The sequence below is a fragment of the Myodes glareolus genome, chromosome 2 (assembly GCF_982192425.1).
Source record: "Myodes glareolus chromosome 2, mMyoGla1.1, whole genome shotgun sequence".
NCBI classification, from domain to species: domain Eukaryota; kingdom Metazoa; phylum Chordata; class Mammalia; order Rodentia; family Cricetidae; genus Myodes; species Myodes glareolus.
This window is the reverse complement of record NC_142027.1, coordinates 55,575,540-55,590,637: the sequence shown is the minus strand read 5'-3', so window position 1 is coordinate 55,590,637 and position 15,098 is coordinate 55,575,540. Positions and strand designations below refer to the sequence as shown.

The 15,098-nt window shown below is 37.0% G+C and overlaps 1 protein-coding gene across 1 annotated transcript in view; it reads left to right on the top strand.

The window, feature by feature from the left end:
• Trat1 (T cell receptor associated transmembrane adaptor 1) overlaps nucleotides 1–14,436 on the top strand; it is a 41,920-nt gene extending 27,484 nt beyond the window's left edge. The window contains exons 4-6 of the mRNA XM_048454331.3: nucleotides 3,786–3,847; nucleotides 5,806–5,894; nucleotides 9,549–14,436. Coding sequence (XP_048310288.2) covers nucleotides 3,786–3,847; nucleotides 5,806–5,894; nucleotides 9,549–9,806 — 409 coding nt within the window. The 3' untranslated portion in view covers nucleotides 9,807–14,436. The remainder of the gene's footprint in view (nucleotides 1–3,785; nucleotides 3,848–5,805; nucleotides 5,895–9,548) is intronic.
• The last annotated feature ends 662 nt before the right edge of the window (nucleotides 14,437–15,098 follow it).

Sequence of the window (15,098 nt, the reverse complement as noted above, 5' to 3'; positions counted from 1 at the left end):
ATCTTTGGGTCTCCAATTCGCTGATTCAGCTCTTTCCAAAAGGATTAATGCATTTCATAGAGTCAAATCTTAATTTTGTTTTGCTGGCACATCTGAAATACCGGGAAACCTGGCACTTTTTACTTTTCACTTTGCTGGCTCTGAATTACCAAGATACCCCTTTAATTTTGCTTCCTGTGGGGGTTTGAATAGGAATGACCCCCATAGACTTACATGTTTGAATGCTTGGGCCCATAGGGAGTGGCACTCTTAGGAGGTGAAGCCTTGTTGGAGTAGGCGTGGCCTTGCTTGAGGAAGTGTTTCACTGTGTAGGAGGACTTTGAGGTCTACACTGCAGCTAAGGTCTCATGTGGCAGTCTCATTTTGCTGCCTGTGGATCCAGATGGAGAACTCTCAGCTCCTTCTCCAGCACCATGTCTGTCTGCATGCTGTCATGTCCTGCCATGATGATGATGCACTAAACCTCTGAAACTGTAAGCCAGTCCCAATTAAAAGTTTTCCTTTATGATAGTTGTTGTGCTCATGGTGCCTCTTTACAGCAATAAAATCTAACTAAACCTGGCTGCTGTAGGAAGTCTTACAGCCAGTGGTTACCTGCCCACTATGGCGTGGCCTCTTATACTATATATGCCAATGTAGAGCATGCATCCTGCCTCTTTTCCGGCTGCGGGATTCAGTTTATGATCTCCGTTAAAGCAGAGGATTCTGATTTGTGAGTCTATCCCATAAATAACTGCCTATTTCTCAATTCTGAGCTAGTGTGGGAATTCTTTTAAGCATCTTTCTTCACCTGGCAGTGGTGGCACAAACTTTTAATCCCAACACTTGGGAGACAGAGGCAGAAGGATTTCTGAGTTTGAAGCCAGCATGGTCTACAGAGTGAGTTCCATGACAACCAGGGCTACATAAAGAAACCCTATCTCAAAAAAAAAAAAAACAAAACAAACAAACAACAGCAACAACAAACAACCAAACAAACCCTAAGACACTCCTCTTTCTATTAGCTTCTCTCTTGCTCCTTCTGAAGCTTAAAACACTCATCTAGCAAACCGATTCATCCTCCAAATAATTTCACCCTCCTTTGTGGTTGCAGAAAGCATTCAGATGCCAATACAACTCAAACTTATGTCACCACATAGTCAAAGAAATGCTTTTAAGTAAATCAAGCTAACATTTGCCAACACCAGTTTCTGACAGACCTCTAAGCCTGCTCTTTCCCCAGTCTGATAACTCCCTAACTCCTTAGAACAATTTGATTAGTTTTGCAACAATATCCTTTTTGCTTGGATGTTGGAACTCTATATTGTATTATGAAATTTGGAAGTTGAGAAGAATAAAGTAATTTTAACATCCTTGATTTATAATTATTACAACTAGAACTTATAGGATTGAAGTTCAAAGGGATCCAGTCAGAAGCCACGTTTTGTTTGTTTTAAAGAGTAATTCACATCTACTTATATCACAGAGCACTTGAGATAAATAAAGTAAACATTTTAAAGCAGTGACTGGATAAGATCTAAATAAAAACTCAAAATTTGGACCATAAAAGAGGTTAAAATAATGTATTTTACAATTTTGAAGTGCCAATAAATTACCTAATAGCTAGAGTTCCCCTTCAGACATTCCCAGACTGAGTCTGACTTGACCCCAAACTCAGGGTATATTATTGTCTCCGTTAAGAGCTCAGTTATTAATTTTTTAAAAAACAATCACTATATGAGCTGAGTATGTAACTCAGAGAAAGGATACTTACTTAGCATGCTCAAGACCTGACATTTGATTCTCAGCATTGCCGAAGGAAAAAACAACAATTATTGTAATCTTCCACATAAAACATTGCCAAACATTTGTTGTTGAAGTTTATTACATGTCTGCAATAAGCTGGAGCTATTTGGCATTGCTAAGTAAAAACATGTTTTTTAATTTGTTCGTTAAGCAGCTGCTTCTGAATAATAGTTTATTTGAGGTGATTAATCACTTGAGACCAGCCTGCAGACACGAGGCCCAACATTATAAATCACATCTTATTTTCATTCATAGGGAATAGAGTGATATTCATTTTTTGGACATGATTTATCATTTGCAGGTTGCATCTGCTATCTCTGTGGGCTGGGAAAATGGATGGCTCGTCTTATTAAAAGTCTTCAACTTTTGCTGTAATATTTTCTGCATATCTAGAGGAAATCCATGATCAAGACAATAGGTTCAAGTATTAAGGTGTACTGGATGGAAAGAATGGTTGTAGATCAGGTCTTTCACTGTTGGAAAAGTGAAATGTGGGCCAACATCTGGACTTTTTAAACCATTTTGTGTGGCCATCTTTGAACTGCTATTTGTTTAAGGAAACTTACTTAGTATTTATATATACTCTGTCTTCTTTAAGAAGTATGGAAAGTACTCAGTGTCACACCTTGGGATGACTTCCTTTTTCTTTGATTGTAATTCCTTCCAACACTCTGTCACTTGCAATCTCAAAGTGAAAGCACTTGGTCCTATTTCATAAAATTTCATTTACCAAGTGTTATATACCTTTAATACATATGTTATGTCCCAACCATGCCAATGTAAAATTAGTCAGTAGGGCCATTGTCATAAGAGTATCAGTAGGGCAGTCTGGTGACATTGGTAAGGTATTTACTGTAATAATAGCAGTATTTACATAAAGCAGAAGAAAATTTAACAAGAACCAATACTCATGTATCCCTGTTAGTCCCTTTGACTAGAGGGGCAGGAAACAATGGTTTTTAAATCATCTTCTGGACTATTTCCCTAAAGCCTTTAGATTATATATCTTTCTGATGACTTTCTTAGGATATGGGTAGAGCATAGGACTTTGCAATCAAATTTACATTGTGACCCTAGTTCTGCAATTGCTGACTGTGTGTCTGGATACTTAATTCCTACATATTGCAACTTGCTAGTGAATGTAGTACAGCGAATCATATCCTTCTATAGGACTGGCCCAAGGGTTGAATGAGCCCTGGAAGAATGGGAAATTCTCATAAGCAGTAATTATTTCTGATCTTGCTCATAAAGCTAAATAATAGGTTAATCTATCTGACTATCAGACCTCTCCTATTGTTACCTGCATTATAAGGGTAGTATGTTGTCAATCTTTATATTCCATCTACCAATCTGAGTCTAAAGAATTTACTTAACCAATGTAGTTTTAAAGGACCCTCCAGAGTTGTGCTGGTAGCAAGCAAACAGGCAGAAAAGCTAATAGCACAGACAACCTGCATTCTAATCCCTGCTACTTACTACTATTGTGACCTTGAAATCAAGAAGTCATGCAGCATTTGTGTATTTTATGTTTCTTATCTATTAATCAAGGCAATATAATGCTTGCCTGTTGGAATTGCTTTGAGAATCAAATCAGCAAACAAAGTATATGAAATGTGCTTCAAAAAGTCAATAGCAAATGAGTTCTCAGTAATCATATATTATCCTTCTTTGTGAAAGAAGGTTCCAATCTCAGCTTTTAATTTGCATATACACATACATGTGTAGAAACACACATAGGCACATAAATATGCACATACACAGAAAAACGCACACATACACATACATACACATACATGATTCATGCTTTCACTCATTTATTATGATCCCTTCTACCATAGAAAGACTCCTGTGATTGAACAAGAACATATGATAGTTTCCTAGATATTGAGTATAGCTGAGAAATTAGTTATGAGTTAATCAATTATTACTTAGTAACTGCATTTTTACTAAGTATAAAACAGATTTTATCTAATAAAGAAAATCATTCTTCCCTGTTACAGAGCTGATGAATATTATGTTGAAGATACTCCAATTTATGGTAATTTAGATAACATGGTCCCAGGTAAGTTTTATTTTTCCATAATTAGACATGTCAAAAAACTCATATAATTTTGCCATCAATTTGAGGTATCTCATTTTAAAAATCATTACAGTTATGTATTCTAGAAACCATAAGTTATATATAGTACATTGCAAGGTTATGTGTGCAAGGGCCACACTATAAATTGCACTGTGATCGTCAGTCAGTAGAAGCCAGCAGTTCCTGCTTTTCTGTGAGCTTCATTTCAGTCCTGGAGCAGCAACAATACATCACTAGAAGAGCAATAGAAGGTTCTATTCCCATGAATTTTGTCACACAGAGACTTCTATGAAATAAGGTCATTTCTAGAATAGAATATGATCTACAGAAACAGTGTTTGGGGACCTGTATATAGAAGCCTGTGTACAGGCTCAATTGCCAAAATCATGAACACGTTCTCTGTTTTTCTGTGGTTTAGCCTGCACTCTTTAAGTGGAGAACCTGGGACTGCATTGATAGCAAGTAGGGAGAAAACAGAACCAAGGCATCTCTAAGTGGCTGGTGCTTCTGTTCTTCTCCAAGTGCTCTTCACTTGAACCTTCTCCCCAAACAAAACCCTCTAAAGTCCTCAGAGCAAGCAGCTGTGATCTGATGTCATAGCTGATGAGAGAAGAGGCTGCCCTTTTCCAAACATTCACTCTATTCACAAGCAGAGTTTCTGGAATTATTCTGCTTGCAAATCTCTGTCTCAAACGCAAACGCTTTTTGTGATCTAACAATATAATATCATAATGTCTACAAATCCAAACCAATATAGGATTATAAAGTTAGAGATATGGGAATTTTGTAATGATTCAAAGATTTAGCTGTCTTTCTTCCCATTATGAGTATGTTCTAACTTCTGCACTCTAACAAGCCAGAAATATTATATTAAACTAATGTCCCTTCTGTTCCATATTGCAGAATTATAATCTCATTCTTCATATTTAAATTCTTATAAATTCTAATGGCCCAATGCCCATCAGATAGTACTTTCCAAACTAAAATATGCCGGGATTTACTTCAAGATTCTGACTTCACATGTCCTGGATTGGGTTTAGAAATCTCCTACTTAACAAGCAAACACAAGATTCTGTTGCTAGTTTTTCATGGACCATGATTCTATTGTTTTCTCCATGTTGTTTTTCAGAGAGGGTAGAAAGATTGCTAGGTACCTTTTAGTATAATAAATATATCTTCCCCACCGAGGCCCAGTTGGTGCATTGTACATTCTGGCCAGGTAACTAACCACCCTTAAGTAGACATGTACAGGAATGTATTTGGGAGAATAATAACACAGAATAGAATGGTTTACTAACGTGAAGGATGTAGTGGGTACAAGTCTGTTCACTTTTAGACACTGCACAAAGTATGAGATCCTTCGAATGGTATTGAACGATCCTGAGGACTTAAGACAATCCTGTCTCTCTGATATGCCTCTGACTGATGGGGCAAAAATCACAATCTAAGTCATTTTATTCAAAATAGAATGGGGTATTTTAAAAGATTCTGAATAAAGCTTATCATTCATAGAATGAATTACAAAGCCATAATCATGGATGGACTTGGAAAGCACCATGCTTTATGCCATGGTGTATCATGCACACCCATGTAGCAGATAACACAGGCAACCCTTTAACTCCATTGGATCTCTAGAACATTTTAAACAGTGGTTTAGATGAGGCTTCCACATGCTGCTGTGGTACAAAAAATCCTTTTGATACAGTCTACATCTTGAGCTTCTTACTGTCTGTCAGTAACATTGTGGGCAAAGGGCTTCTCTGTCAGATCTGCAGGAACAGCTTGCACTTCCATAACGTCTTTGCACGTCCATCTAAAATACTACTTAAATGCTTCTTGAGGCTATATATTCTTAGCTAAATATTGTCTGGATCATACATTTCATTCATACCAGCACTTTTCATTTTCCCACGGAAATCTCCACCACCTCTGCTCCCAAGAGCCAATGGATGAGGGCTGCTACGAACAAATGAAAGCCCGGCCACAGAGATCTGCGAGTAACGTGCATGAAGCCACTGCATCTGCACAGGTAAAGGTTCCGGCACAAGTCGCGTCTGCTCCAGTCCAAAGCACCTGGACATGCTTCTAGAGCACAAAAAGTGTTTTCCGATAGACATTGGGAGCAGCCTGTTAAAAATTTTGCAGCATGACTCATGTGTCAAGTTCTGAGATTTGAGCTCTACAGGGAAATACAGCAGCAGGAGCAAAACTGAACACCAGAAGACTCAAACTTAGGTGTAGTTCAAAGAACAATGGACCCTGTCTGTGCATACATGGATATATCCACATATATGCATGCACAGCTGCAAATTTGCATAATGCCCTGAAAGCATCAAAACGTTCAGTTAAAGCATTATTCTTTCTTCTCCAAAATCTTTTCTCTTATATCCTCGCACTGCTGCCTAGACTAGTCACGGCGGTGACAGCTCCTGGGCTTTGCTTTGTGTGCCCCATACACATTCTCTGCTTAGATTCCCATGAAGGAGGCAACATTAAAATTCCCATTTATAAAAACCTGCAAAGAAAGAAACACCTGTCCTGGAACTTGTCCTCAGATGCTATGTGAGGAGGCAGAATCCCAAGGTAGATCCATCTTACATACAACAGTCTTATTCTAAAATCGGTCACAGTTTGGAAATTTCCCATTGTGATAGAATTTTCCTCCTTTTCACTACATGAATTTGGTAAGATATCAGACTTCTTAGCAATTTTATTAAGAAATTAAGGTGTAGTGATATTTGAGAAAAAAGTCACCACATATGCAATCTGATATTTGATTAATTATAAAATATGCTTTCAGGGGCTAGAGAGATGGCTCAGTGGTTAAAAGTATTTGTTTTATATAAGGCCGGAGTTCAGTTCCTAAAACCCACACTGACTAGCCCACAGTCACTGGTAACTCAAGCTCCAGGGAATCTGACAACCTCTCTGCCCTCTGAAGGCACATGCATGCACATACACACACACAGACACACACAAAGTAATTACACAGGTTCATGCATACAAACATATACTCTTAAAACACAAATCTTTAAAGTATATTTTATTTATTTATTAAAAGTATATTTATATATTTATTAAAGTAGGAAAAACCATATGACATAGTATCTCCTGTTAAACTCATGATATTAAAAGAAAAGCTCTTGAAGGAGATTAAGGTGTAATTACATCATCTAGAAATGTAGAGACCCACTCACACCATTTTAGGTGTGAATATATCAAGAATCGTAAATACAAATTATAAGTAAACACATGAGAATTGCATGGAGTAGCTTTGCCTGAGCTACATCTGGTTTTTACTCAAGTGGAAATTTATGCAAAATTATATAACATTTTTGAGACTGCTCTTTTATGAATCTAGAGACACTATTCAGAAAGCTAGTCTCTATTCTATTACATTTTTATAAATTTAGTTTCACATTGGAAGTCATCTCCTAATTGCTCAATTTTCCTTTATCAGCATAATCACGACCTACCCCATTCGCTTCTCCGATACTCATGTACTGATTGGTCACAGAAGCACAGGAAATCTATGATAGCACACATAGGCTGAAGGAAGAAAGTGTTTTCTGAGAAATATATGGGTTGTTTCTTTGCCCTTTGAAAGCAATGTATGTGGTTCAGAGACTGTAACTTGAGTATCTTGGTCTACCATCAAAAATTAAGTCCTAAGAGGTCACCAGAAAACCTCACAAGAAGTTTATTTCACAAGTGTTCCATAGTCTATAAAATTTAAGGATGTACATGTGTGATGTTCCTTTTATTTATTTGTTGATCTTGGATCAATGTCCTACCTCCTTACTCAACCAAAAACATCTTCTTCCTTCCCAGGCCATTATGTTCCAAACTATTTCCTCTGAGTCTTTTAGGATCTTATTACTTTTATTAATTTTCCTTTTCTTCCAGGAAATGATCATTATCATTTGCGTAGCATATGTGCAAATGTTCTCAATATTAAAACAAAACAAAACAAACAAACATAGCAACAAAAACTTCCTTTGCTTTCTCTAATTTCTGAACTAAGTGGAAATTAGATGGGTTCTTTTCATACCCTGTAGTTTCGGTGTCTTTCTGGGGACACACATTCCTTTACCCTTTCCTCTATGCACCCCCAATTCCCTAAACTAATCCATCAAAGTGGAAGTCTAAAGTAAATATTTAATGTGCAGCCATGATCCTTTCTTGAGACTCATATTTTCTTAAGATTTATTCATGATGTATACAGTGTTCTGACTGTGTGCTAAAAGAGCGTACCAGATCTCATTAGAGATGGTTGTGAGTCACCGTGTGGTTGCTGAAGACCTCTGGAAGAGCAGCCAGTGTTGTTAACCTCTGAGCTATCTCTCAGCCCCTGGGCCTCGTACATTTTTTAACCTGGCCCTGCCTGATAAAACACAGCAGTATTGTCACTTGTTATTTGGAATGATTTCCTATAATTGCAGAAGCCAAATTCCAATGCTTTGGTATTAAAGGGAGATTATTGCCTCAAATGATGGACAGAGATAAGAATGTGCTTTGCTTTTGAGATGACTGAGTAGAGAAGCTGTCCTCACTCTCCTCATTCTCCTTCTTCCTATATGTCATCAGCAGACTCCTCAAGTGAGGCTGGGCAAGCCACTAACAGCTTGTGTATCTTTCTTTTTGACTCAAAGGAAAAGATAGCTTTCTATTCTTGATAGTAAATATTAACTTTAAAATGCCATCAAATATGCCCATTCTTGGGCCATTCTTTTGGTCCCTATTGTTAGGGTAGTGAGAGGCATTGGGTTGCTTGGTCCCAGCATTGGCTGGTTACTTAGTCTTGCTGGCCTTGGGTACAGCACTCCAAGTCTCTCAAACAGGATAGGGCAAAATTTACCAAAGAAGATAAGAGAGTTCAACCAAGTCCCAAAATAACAACAAATAGCCACTCCTCTGTGGCTCTCAGTGAACATCGGTAGTTCTTCACCAGTCTGCCTGTTGAGGCAGATGACAGTCTTAAATGTGTGCAACCATGAATTGTCAAGTTTGCTGGGATACAAAGCAGAGTCAGGGAGTGCTGAGCATCAAAACATAAAAACCTTAAAGGGCAGGACATGGAATCCAAACTTTAGTCCAGAAGAGGCTGTCCTCACGGCATTGACCCACCTCTAGGGCAGAAGGGAAGGGTAACAAATTCTATTCTGTCTTAAGTGTCAGTTGTACAAGAAGATGTGTTTTGTTTTTTTTTCTTACAAACCTTTAAAAATGTGAAGTAAGAGGCAGAGGAAGGATTTGTGGGTCTGTTTAAATTATTAAGTTGCCATTTATTAAGCTTATGGAAAGCACACCTTTTATTCCTCCCTACAATGTGCTTTCCCTCATAAACAAATGAAGGTACAGTTGCTCAGGAGAGTGATGTAAGGCAGTAACTGCTTGGGGTGAAAGTGAAGACAGAAGCAGGTGACGAATGGTCTGATGTGCTCGTGTAAATTTTGAGTATGAAGGGAAAATCCATGAAATTCATCGAAATACCTTTATTTTTCAACTCAAAAGTCATAAATTGCCTGTTGATTTGTTGCTGTTGTCTTTAACTGCCAACTTTGCAAAATCAGGTAACTAAAAACAGAAGAAAAATGTGTTTCATTAGTCATGAAAATTTATAGAAATATTGGAAATTAAAGAATAGACCAACAGTGAAAAACTCACATACGTTTCTTTTCAGGTACCTGCTGAAAGTCAGATGTGCTATGCCACACTGGATCACAGCTTCAAGGGGAAACGCAGAAGGCCCCGGAAGCAGAATGCTAATTTCTCAGACAAAGAGAAGGATGCACAAGGTTGTGCAATGGATGCCAGCATTTCTCAGATCAGTTCGGTACCAGATTTCTCATCTGATAACCAGGCCATAGAAGAAAGTGTTCATGATGATCCTGCAAGACTGTTTGGATTGATCCGTGCCAAGAGAGAACCTATAGCCTAGCAGACAGTGATCCAGCTCACTGATAATGACCCTGTCAGAGATGGCTAAGAAAACAAGACCCTGGTGTGACACACAAGGACTGGCAGGATGATAGTCTGCTCATTTGTTGATGGGATGGTAGCTTCCTTTTCTCAGAGATTGTGTCTCCACACACCAAATCTAATGTATTAAAATTAGCTATATGAATTCATTAAAAAATATCCAAGTAGGAAAAGTAAAACAATAAAATCCAGTTTGCAAATTAAATTACTTGTTAAAAAAGTCAAAATGTATAGCAATACCTAAGAAAATTTTAAAAATCTAAAGTACATACGTGCCCTAGGACATACTGAAGGAAAGATAAAAGACAATGTCTCAAAATATTAATCAATCAAACATTTCCTCTTTCATCAATATGAAATAATTAGAAATTTTAATAATTTCTAATAATTAAAAATACATTGCTAAGAAAAGTAGGATAAATTGAGTATTTTTCAAATATGTAAATAGCATAATTATTCAAACATTGTTATAAAAAGAGATCCATGTTCCTTATAAAAATTTTTTTTAAGAAGAACGTAAAATTTCTACTGCCAGCAATAATCAGCATGAATAACTTTGTGTCTGGTTTGTGGATAGTTCACTGAGCTACCACCACGTAAAAGTATTTGTTGTTCCTTTTTTTTATTATTTTAACTTAAAAGTAGAGTGTCATGCATGTTATTTAAATTTTCTTCATGTATCAAGATGGTCTGGCTTTTTTTCTACTGTGTCTACCTATAGCAAATGTTTTAAAATGTGTCTGGTAATGGTGTGAAGCAAACCCGGGGTCTTTTACATGAAAGGCAAGTGCTCTATCACTGAGCTTCATCCCAAGTTTTGTCTCATAATTTTAATGTCTGCATTGTACCTCACTTATGATTAAATCAGAATTCATTTAAATAATTTTGAAGGTTACTTAAATTAATTCAAGTTTCTATTTTATGTGCTGACAAATGATATTTTAATGAGAGCGCTCCAAGACATGTCTGGATACTTATCTAGTTTTTTCTTTGTGTTGAGTCCCTTAAAGAAAATTAAATATACTTAAAGATATGTGTTCATATTATTAATCTCCAAAGGACAGATCTCTAGAAGATCAGACGTTGAGTTAAATATATACAAACATGCAGTTTAAATTCTAAAAGATTATCCCACATTGTCTCCCAAACAGTTAACTCAATAAGCCTCAGCATGGGGTGAAGGTGCTTAGCTGTGATCCCAGCATGCAGGAGTCTGAGGTAGGAAGAGAGCCCTATAAGTTCCAGGCTTTTTGGTCTGAAAGTGAATTTCTGGTCAGCTTGGGCTAAGAGTGAAACCATGTTTCAAAACAAACAAACAAAACAAAACAATAACAAAAAACTATTATCAGGAACAAAACGACATCTATTGTCTTCCATTGAGAAAGGAGGCTTGTTGGTAGTTTATAATAATCATATTCAGCTTGTTATAATATGTATTTTAAAAGGTTACTTTGACAGAGAAATGTGGAAACAACATGCATTTTTTTTCCTTTTTGGTGGTGTGCTGTGGATTTTCCATACATTCCATTTTTTATAGTACTTTTAATTTTTAAAAGTTTTGATGAAGTTATATAGTTTCCCCTTTCCCCTTCCTTCTTCTAAAACCTTCCCATGCACCCCTTCTTGTTTTCTGCCAGGGATCTCTTTTTCTTTCATGTTGTTACATATATGTATGTGTGTAATTGGAAAGCCCTACCTGTATAAGGCTGTTTCTCCTACTCTGAACAGTTCCCAGGTGCCTAGAGTTGAGGCTCTGCAAGCTTTCCCCGCTCCATGCTGGCATGTCCATTGGCATCAAAATTGTTCAGATCTTGTTTAATCAGTCATGTTGATGAGACCTCGTGAGTATTGCTTTCTGATGTCACAAGCTTTTATTTAAATTACCATTTTTTAAAAAAAATAAAATAATAAGTACCTTCATAATTTTCCACATAGTTAGAATGTCTAGACATCTCCAGTTGTTCAGATCCATGCAGGATTCTGTCTGGCACCCCACATTTCTTTAACTATTTTTGCTGTCCAAGCCAATGAGTGACATAACTCCCTCGGCATGCTGAGCATCTGAAAAAGCCATTGTTTAAATCTTGAGAGATATTGTCACAGGTAAAAAAAATTCCCAAGGTTGAGCGGACTATGCTTCTTTGAACAATCTGTACTTTTCCTTTTTTTGGACACATAGATGCCATCCAAAACCTTCCTGGTACCCTTGGTTTTAACTATATGGTTTCCTGTATCAAAGCAGTTGGATTTGAAGTTTAATTTTCTTAAAAGATTAAGTCATCCTTCTAGATTTGAGATGCAGAACAAGAAGCACCTGTCTCCATCTGAACAGTGTGGATGTATTTTTCAATCAATAAATTTTTAATTTCAACCAGAAACTCATTCTCCTGAATAACAGTGTTGATGGGGAAGGGCACACTCGCAGACCTAGTCCTGTAAAGCAAGCCCACTGTAACAACCTTGATCGATCGTAGTGTAGACATGGCTACCGACAGTCTAGGCAGCAGTCAGTTCCTTTCTGCTTCCCTATCATTTGTCAACCTAGAGCCTCTCCTTTTTCTTTTCAAGGAGACTCAACTCTGCACTGATGTGATTAGAGTCTTTCTAGAGGGTTCTTCTGGGACTCCTCATGATCCCTGTGTGCCTCCTAAGAGTAACGCCAGCATTTTCTGGGAATCAGGAAGTCTAAATGTTGAGTATGTTCTCACAGTAGGTGTGGCAGCAAAATGAGCTTTCTGCTTCTTTACAAGAAAGTATTTTTATTGTGTAAAAGATACTTTGAATTTTACCTTATTTAACTATTACTATTTTGAGCATTTCTTTTAAAGTCAAGTTATTTGAAACTATTTGGACATAATTTGATCTTTTATTTTTCTATTAATTTTTTAGTTGCCCTATAAAGTAATGAGTTTTACTATGGCATGTGTGTATATATGTGTGTGTGTGCATGCATGTGTGTGTGTCTGTGTAATTATACTTTGTTCAAATTTATTCCCTTCCCATACTACCTTACACAATATTACCTACCTACTGTAGATTGATTCTCTTCCTTTCCCCAGGGAGTTCTCTTTTCTGTTTACGTATCATGTGTACGCCATTACCATCTTTTCCCTTGACTTCCTTAGGAATTCTTCCTTCTCTCTAACAATTCCCTTTATTGACCCCCTTTGCACATGTGCGTGCAGGTGCACACATACACACACACACACACACACACACACACACACACAGAGAGAGAGAGAGAGAGAGAGAGAGAGAGAGAGAGAGAGAGAGAGAGGCATATGTAATTATAAATCTAGATTCTGCACAATAGAGAAAGTGTGCAGCATTTTTCTGAATCTGGTTTATCTTGTCCAATACAATTATTCTTTGCATTTCATTTTCCTTTATGACAGAGAACTCCATTTGTATATGTACCACATTTTTGCTGTCCATTTTCATGTTGATGGACAAGTAGGCTGGTTCCATTGCCTGTATACTGTGAAGAATCCAATATCAAACATGGAGGCACAAGTATCTCTATGGTATGATGATGTAACGTCCTTTGTGTATATCCTCCAGAGAGAAATAGTTGTCTCATATGTTAGTTCCAATTTTAATCTTTTTATAGCATCTATACTGATTTCCATAACGGGTACAGAAACTTACAGGCCTACCAGAGTAAATATCATCTCTAGTACTTCATGTCATTTTTTTTTATGATAACAATTCCAACCTGAGTGAAATGGGTTCTCAATGTGCTTTTCATTTGCTTTTTCCTCACAGGAAGGTGAGTGTTTATTGGCCATTTGTATTTCTCCTTTTGAGGACTGTCTACTCAGTTCACTGCCACATTTGTTAGCTAGATGACTTCAGTTATTTTATTTAACCTATTTGCAGTTCTTCGTGCATCCTGGATATTATTCGCTTCTCATATATGTAGTTGACAAAGACCATTTCATACCCTCTTCACAAAGAGAATTGTTTCCTTTACCATGCAGAAACTTTTAACATCATCTACTACCATCATTTAGCTCTTATTCCCTGGGCTAAGGAATCCTTTCCAAGAGTGTTTGTGCCTATGCCTGCATCTGCAGGTGCTTTGTTTATTTTGAAGTTTCAGGTGTTACATTAAGTTCTGTGATCCACTTTGAATTTATTGTCATATAGTGTGAGAGATGAAGATCTATGTGTGCAAATTCAGTTTTCCCAGTTAAAGAGACTTTCTTTCTTCAATGTTACACCATTAACCTTTGTCAGAAATGATGTAGCTGTATCTATAAGGTTTATTTCTGAGTCCTCTATTCAGTACTATTATCTATATGTCTGATTTTGTAGCAGGACCATACTGTTTGGTTACTACAACTCTGCAATATACTCGGAGATCAGGTATTGTGATATCTCTTTCTGCTAAGAATGCCTTCGCCTATTTGGGTTTTGTGTTTCCACAAAAATATCAGGATGTTTTGTTTGCTTTTGTTGTTTTTTTGTTCTATAAAGAATGCCATTGAAATTTTGAGGGAGATTGTGTATCATCTGTAGGACAGCTTTTGGTAATATAACAATTTTCACAATATTCTGTAAATTATTGATAAAGGGCAGTCTTTCCATCTTCTAGTGTCATCTTTAATTTCCTTCTCTGCTGTCTTACAGTTTTTATTGTAGAGGTCTTTTACATGGCTACCATGGGGAACCAAGCTAATGGCAATAGCCGGTGTTTTAGAGTCTTCTGGAACCTCCCTACCAAGAATTTGTAGACAGACCATTTTCTCATTTAAATTTTTTGGTCAATATTATGTGAGTATTTGAGAAGGGTCCCTTACATATCCTAGAACTTACACCATTACTCAAACACTCTCTCCTACAACATTTTCCCCCTGCTTTTTGACCTGTTTCCTGATTTCATGGGATACCTAAGCTGCTCCCATCTATGGGAGTATCTACAAACATGTCCTAGACAATAATATAGAGAAACAGAGTATCCAGCTCCTTTGTTTAACATATTCCTGAGTCGTTGTCCTTCATTGCTTAATGTCCAAAGTCTTAAATTCCTCTGATTTACCTATTTTTGCTGGAGTTTATCATTTCATCCAAAATAGGATGTCAATTCTTACAAGTTATTTCATCTTGACAAGACACCAAAAGCAGTCACATCATGTTGCTATAAATCTGTAGTTTACATCTATTCTAGTACAGTTCTTGGACACAATAATAAGCTATGAGTTAAAAGTCATCAGGAAATAATTAGGGGAATACTTCACCTGTGGAAGCT